Raw genomic sequence first — 7,500 nt, 5'->3', positions numbered from 1 at the left:
CAGCGACAGCAGGTGGACAGAGACAGCTGGTGGACAGAGACAGCACCACGGACAGAGACAGCTGGTGGACAGAGACAGCACCACGGACAGAGACAGCTGGTGGACAGAGACAGCACCATGGACAGCGACAGCTGGTGGACAGAGACAGATGGTGGACAGAGACAGCTGGTGGACAGAGACAGCACCACGGACAGAGACAGCACCACGGACAGAGACAGCAGGTGGACAGAGACAGCAGGTGGACAGAGACAGATGGTGGACAGAGACAGCACCACGGACAGAGACAGCTGGTGGACAGAGACAGCACCACGGACAGCGACAGCAGGTGGACAGAGACAGCTGGTGGACAGAGACAGCACCACGGACAGAGACAGCTGGTGGACAGAGACAGCTGGTGGACAGAGACAGATGGTGGACAGAGACAGCACCACGGACAGAGACAGCTGGTGGACAGAGACAGATGGTGGACAGAGACAGCACCACGGACAGAGACAGCAGGTGGACAGAGACAGCTGGTGGACAGAGACAGCACCACGGACAGAGACAGCAGGTGGACAGAGACAGCTGGTGGACAGAGACAGCACCACGGACAGAGACAGCTGGTGGACAGAGACAGCTGGTGGACAGAGACAGCACCACGGACAGAGACAGCAGGTGGACAGAGACAGCTGGTGGACAGAGACAGCACCACGGACAGAGACAGCTGGTGGACAGAGACAGCTGGTGGACAGAGACAGCACCACGGACAGAGACAGCAGGTGGACAGAGACAGCTGGTGGACAGAGACAGCACCACGGACAGAGACAGCAGGTGGACAGAGACAGATGGTGGACAGAGACAGCTGGTGGACAGAGACAGATGGTGGACAGAGACAGCTGGTGGACAGAGACAGCACCACGGACAGAGACAGCTGGTGGACAGAGACAGCTGGTGGACAGAGACAGCACGGACAGAGACAGCAGGTGGACAGAGACAGCAGGTGGACAGAGACAGCTGGTGGACAGAGACAGCTGGTGGACAGAGCACCACGGACAGAGACAGCAGGTGGACAGAGACAGATGGTGGACAGAGACAGATGGTGGACAGAGACAGCTGGTGGACAGAGACAGCACCACGGACAGAGACAGCTGGTGGACAGAGACAGCTGGTGGACAGAGACAGCACCACGGACAGAGACAGATGGTGGACAGAGACAGATGGTGGACAGAGACAGCTGGTGGACAGAGACAGCACCACGGACAGAGACAGATGGTGGACAGAGACAGATGGTTGGGGGTAAAATATTAAAATCTTGTCAAGTTGTGCTTTTTGCGAGCGTCACAAAGGAAAAATGTGTGATCAAATAATGGCTTAATTAACTCTTTAAATTGTTTGTGGTAGCTTTATATGGAAGGGTTTCCTTTATTGAATGTTTTGTTTTTTTCTTTTCCTTTTTCCCTTTGTGTCTCTGGTTTTCTGCATAGTAACATCATGTACCTCTTTGGATAAATTGTATTTTAAAAAAGGCCCCCCTTTCTTTTGAGATGTATATGGTGAAACCCTCTATGCAAATGTCATGGGTGGGGCTTTTTTGGGCCATTCAGACCTAATCAGACTAACTGAAGCCAGATGGTGTGTCAGCTGAATGTGAGCCCTACATAATATCCCTTCATCAAATGTGTTCACCTATCGCCTGAAGAAGACCCAGTAGGGTCGAAACGTTGCATTTTATATTAAATATTGGAGTTTAAGCAGTGTTGCGGACATTACATTTTTTTCCACATCAAATAATGGCGGACCTGCCCAAAGAAATAACTACTCCAGACTTACGTCCATTCACAAACGTAGGGGGGGGGATTACTTTGGGCCAGTTCCCATGTGAAACGTAATGGAGTCGTCTTTACGTGTATGGCAAGCAGGGCTGTTCATTTAGAAGTAGCACATTCACTGGACACTGACTCTTGCATCAGTGCCATTCGTCGGTTTAGATGTCGGGGAGGCCCAGTGTCACAGTTCCCCTCGGACAACGGCACAAACTTCACAGGAGCAGAGAAGGAGCTAAAAAGAGAAATTGCAAAATTGAACAATGGGACAATTGAAAAGGCTTTACTGCACGAGGACATCAAGTGGTGGTTCAATCCCCCCGACAGCTTGACATCATGGAGGTGCTTGGGAAGGCCTGATCCGGCTGGTTGGAAAGGTGCCGATATCTGTTCTGCACCAACAACCTTTAACGGATGAAGCCTTGCTCACTGGCTGATGTGGAGCTGAAGCAATCTTAAACGATCGACCCATTACCACGGCCTCTGCAGACCCGAATAATTTGGAACCTCTGATGACAAACCATCTTCTCACCTTGAAAAGGAAACCATGTTTGCCTCCAGCTGTGTTTGACCAAAAGGACCAGGATGTCAGACGACGATGGAAACAGGCACAGCACATTTCAGATCTGTTTTGGGAAAAGATGGGCAAAGGAATATCTTGCTTCGCTACAGGAAAGGCAAAAGTGGAACAAAGCAAAACGAAATCTTGCTGCAGGAGAAGGAGATATTGTTTTGATTGCGGATGGCTCAGGCCCACGAAATTCCTGGATAATTGGAAAAGTAATCAAAACGTTCCCGGACTGGTCAGATCCGTTCAAATCCAGACAAAAAAAAACATTATTGAAAGACCATTGACAAAACTGGGTTACACTTTACTTGAAGTTTTCTACACAAGAGTGACATGACACTGTCATGAACGTGTCATAAAACATTATAAACAAGTCATAAACGTTTATGACACAACGCTTTTTTAGTGTCATTCGGTTTTTGTCATGACAAGTTATGGTTAGGGTTCATGTGTTCATGACTGTGTCATATCACTCTTATGTAGAAAACTTCAAGTGTTACCCAAAATTGTGTCTATTAGTAGAAAATGAACTGCTGAGCAAACATAAAAATATAAAAAGTAAGGTGGCTAAACTTTGCGTTTTTGAAAATATTTCATTTAAGTTTTACACGGCTCCATATGTGTGTGTGTGTGTTTAATTGTTATGTCTTGTATAGCCATGTACAATCAGGGGCCGGTTGTGTTGGAGCCATTTAATTGGCAATCAGCGTGTGACGCTGAGGGTGGAAAAGGTTTATTTAAATGTGGCCTAATTGCTTCGGCTGTGTTGCTCACAGCAAGGTCCCCGTATTGGTTTGACCTCGGTTACGTGTCTGATAACGTGGTGAGATTAAAAGAAGAATTATTAGTTTGCTGTTTACTTAAAATAAACGGATCGCCATATCCAACTTTAAGTTTGAACTCTTGGACAAGTTATTTATTGGCAATATTGTTTAAAAACACGACAGAGACACCGAAGCCACGCGCAAATTACAGACCGAACAAAGGGACAAATGTTCCTCTCATGTGATTGGTGGGTGAAACCAACTGACTCGAAGATAATAAACCGCACGCAAAGTTCCCAATTTTATTTAAATTTCTTCCTCGCGGCCCTGAAAACCACAATAGCTACGTTATTAAATATTTAAACTTCTCACACACACACACACACACACACACACACACACACACACACACACACACACACACACACACACACACACACACACACACACACACACACACACACACACACACACACAGGGACTCAGGGAACACAGAGTGAGGCTCAGAAAAACATTTATTCATCTTTTCTCTCCGCCGCCACTTTCACTGGCTGTAACCATGGTTACCGAGCCATCCCATGATGCTTTGTGTTTGTCAGAGTGGGGGGGGGGTCATCATCTTACAAATAAGACTTCATATTATTATATTTACTGACATCACTAAATTATGTTTAAACAAGATTCTTTTCTGTACAAAAAGAACTGTGTCTGTGTGTGTCTGTGTGTGTCTGTGTGTGTGTGTGTGTGTGTGTGTGTGTGTGTGTGTGTGTGTGTGTCTGTGTCAGAGACTGTTGTCCCATCAGACACTCAGACACACAAACATGAGAACATAGAGTCCAACATTTTCACTAAATGTGCCACTGTTTCTTCAGATCTGAGTTATGAGAAGTGATGTCAGGAAGACGAAGTGTGTGTGTGTGTGTGTGTGTGTGTGTGTGTGTGTGTGTGTGGTAGCGGTCCAGGACGTGGGTCTTGTACAGCCGGTTCATCTGCTCCAGGAAGATGAAGGTGAGGACCGTGTGAGGGCCGAGGCGAGCGTAGTACGGGGTGAAGCCTTTCCACAGAGAGAAGAAGCCCTCGTTCCTCACCACGCGCATCAGCACCTCCTACAGGACACACACACACACAGGTCAGCACCTCACACAGGCATCAGCACCTCCACACACACACACACACACACACACACACACACACACACACACAGGTTACACACACACACACACACACACACACACACACACCTTTAAATAAAGTTTGAAGAACTCACCACACCGTTCTTGTACTCAGGCTTCCCGTCGATCATCTTCATGTTCTGGATCCTAAAACACAAACAGGAAGTCAGCTCATGTCATGTGTTTTCTGATCTATAAAGTTACAATATTACAATATCACTTAAAAAGTGACAAAAGTGAGAAAAACATGATAAAAAGTGAGAAAAACATGATAAAAAGTCACAAAAACATGAGAAAAAGTGACAAAAACATGAGAAAAAGTGACAAAAAGTGAGAAAAATGACAAAAAGTGAGAAGAAAATGAGAAAAAGTTACAAAAAGTGAGGAAAAATTAGAAAAAGCGAGAGAAAAAAAGTTACAAAAAGTGATAAAAAATTAGAAAAAGCAAGAGAAAAAAGTTACAAAACATGAGAAAAAGTGAGAAAAAAAGTGACAAAAAGTGAGAAAAACATGGGAAAATGACAAAAACAGCAGAAAAGTGACAGAACTCAAGAGACAAACATAATAAAAAGCCGAAAAACAGAAAAGCAACAAAAATGTAAAAACAAAAAAGGCGAAAAAAACCCGGAAAAGTGACATCCTTTTTAGGATGTTTTTTGTCACTTTTCTGAAGAAAAAAAATAGAGAAAAACAACAAAAATGTCAAGAAAGTAAAGAACAACAACAAAGATTTCTGCCAGTTTTCGGCTGCAGCGTGTGTGTGGTTGTGTAGTATTTGGTAGCATGTAAACAGAGTAGGAACACCTGTAAACAAGTCTCACCTGGTCTTAACGATGTCGACCGGCATCGATGCTGCCGTGGTAACCAGACCGCTGATCATACTGGCACAGAAGTGACAGAGAATACCCTGTCCCAGAGAAACATTACACCCTCCTATAAAGACTCCATGTCAAAAACAGGACCGTGTATAGAGCCAGCATACCACATCCATGTAAATAATCCCATGTATCCTATAAAGACTCCATGTAAATAATCAATAATCAGGACTTTTAGGCATGTATAGAGCCAGCATATCTCCACCAGACTCCATGTAAATAATCAGGACTACATTTGTAAATAATCAGGACTTTTAGCATGTATAGAGCCATGTAAATAATCAGGATATAGAGCCAGCATATCTCCACATGTAAATGGGTGAATTAAGGGTATATTTCAACCAAACCAGAGTGGTGATTGTTGGAACAGTGGAAAGATGAACCAAGACGGCTTTTGGTAGTTTTATTTAGTTTCTGTCCACTTTGAATGAAGTGTGTTTTTACGCTGATAAAAGTCCTGATTATTTACATGGAGTCTGGTGGGTAAATAAGAGTGTGTATGAGGGTATAATGGTTACCTGAGTCGAGCAGCGCCTGTTTGGTCTGAGAGTAGGAGGCGAGCTGAGCGGCGTTCACCACCACGGCCCGAGCCATCGTGGGGATACAACCCTACGACACAAACACACTCATCAAGAAAACATCCGGAACATTTGGTCAATGAAATAGTTCAACGTAGAGAAACTAACTAACATCTGTTAGTTATTTATACTGCTAGTCTATGAAGAAACCGAGAGGAATGAGACATGATTATGGGATGGATTGTGTCTGGATGGATGGATGGTATATCATGGGATGGATGGATGGTATATCATGGGATGGATTGATGGTATATTATGGGATGGATGGATGGTATATTATGGGATGTTTACCCTCCACAGCGTGGTGACACCTTCCTCTCTGGTGATCCGAGCGAGAGCGTTGAAAACATTACTGTAACCTCTCCTCTGGTCTGCTGGGAGACTAGAGAGAGAGACAGGTAGAGAGAGAGACAGGTAGAGAGACAGAAATACAGAGAGACAGACAGACAGGTAGAGAGGGAGAGAGAGAACAGTAGGGTGAGAGACAGATAGAGAGACAGACAGACAGGTAGAGAGAGAAAGGGAGAGAGACAATATTTTTAAAAAGTTTAGAAAGAAAGCAGACGGTTTATTCATCTAAATATCATCATCATGAGAGTCTAGGAACCAATCAGAGAGTAACACCAGATGATCAGCAGTGAGACAGGCTGGCTGTCTCCCTGCTGTCTGTCTCAGTGTGGCTGTCTCCCTGTTGTCTGTCTCTGTGTGGCTGTCTCCCTGCCTGTCTGTCTCTGTGTAGCTGTCTCCCTGCCTGTCTCCCTCCCTGCCTGTCTCCCTCCCTGCCTGTCTCCCTGCCTGCCTGTCTGTCTCTGTGTGGCTGTCTCCCTGTTTGTCTCTCTGCCTGTCTCCCTGCCTGCCTGTCTCCCTGCCTGTCTCCCTGCCTGCCTGTCTCCCTACCTGTCTCCCTCCCTGCATGTCTCCCTGCCTGCCTGTCTCCCTACCTGTCTCCCTCCCTGCATGTCTCCCTGCCTGCCTGTCTCCCTACCTGTCTCCCTCCCTGCATGTCTCCCTGCCTGTCTGTCTCCCTGCCTGTCTGTCTCCCTGCCTGCCTGCCTGCCTGCCTGCCTGTCTCCCTCCCTGCCTGCCTGTCTGTCTGTCTCCCTGCCTGCCTGCCTGCCTGTCTGTCTCCCTGCCTGCCTGTCTGTCTCACCGTCCATCAGCTGTCATCCTGATCAGAGCGACCTCAGCTGGAGTCCCGACGAACGCTCCGACAGCTCCGGCCGTCATACCGATCAGAGCCTGCAGGAGGGGAGACACACACCGTTACCAGGGTTACCCAGGGTTACCCAGGGTTACCCAGGGTTACCCAGGGTTACCGGGGGGTTACCCTGGGTTACTGGGACAGAGAGGTTGTTAACAGTCTTTAGTGTTATTCCTCCATCAGCAGCGTGGTCTGTGTGAATAATGTCAGCAGATCATCACCACACATCACAATATTTTAGACCAAATACATCGACATCGATACTGCAACAATATTGTGGGGTTGACTAGTGTTGCTTTCACTAAATATTTTTCAAATCAGCTGTATACTACTATCTCTGTATGATGATATGATGTATAACAGCTGTATACTACTATCTCTGTATGATGATATGATGTATAACAGCTGTATACTACTATCTCTGTATGATGATATGATGTATAACAGCTGTATACTACTATCTCTGTATGATGATATGATGTATAACAGCTGTATACTACTATCTCTGTATGATGATATGATGTATAACAGCTGTATACT

At 45.9% G+C, this 7,500-nt stretch overlaps 2 protein-coding genes across 2 annotated transcripts in view; both read right to left on the bottom strand.

The window, feature by feature from the left end:
• Positions 1 to 7,500, bottom strand: part of LOC114546103 (zinc finger protein 721-like) — a 1,066,380-nt gene that overhangs the window by 276,821 nt on the left and 782,059 nt on the right. The gene's annotated exons all lie outside the window — the stretch shown is intronic.
• slc25a11 (solute carrier family 25 member 11) overlaps positions 3,632 to 7,500 on the bottom strand; it is a 10,335-nt gene continuing 6,466 nt past the window's right edge. Inside the window, 6 exon segments of the mRNA XM_028563583.1 lie at positions 3,632 to 4,240; positions 4,402 to 4,453; positions 5,128 to 5,236; positions 5,700 to 5,790; positions 6,051 to 6,141; positions 6,910 to 6,998. Coding sequence (XP_028419384.1) covers positions 3,983 to 4,240; positions 4,402 to 4,453; positions 5,128 to 5,236; positions 5,700 to 5,790; positions 6,051 to 6,141; positions 6,910 to 6,998 — 690 coding nt within the window. The 3' untranslated portion in view covers positions 3,632 to 3,982.

The sequence above is a fragment of the Perca flavescens genome, chromosome 19 (genome assembly GCF_004354835.1).
Source record: "Perca flavescens isolate YP-PL-M2 chromosome 19, PFLA_1.0, whole genome shotgun sequence".
In the NCBI taxonomy this organism is placed as follows: domain Eukaryota; kingdom Metazoa; phylum Chordata; class Actinopteri; order Perciformes; family Percidae; genus Perca; species Perca flavescens.
This window is presented reverse-complemented; position numbering and strand designations above follow the sequence as displayed.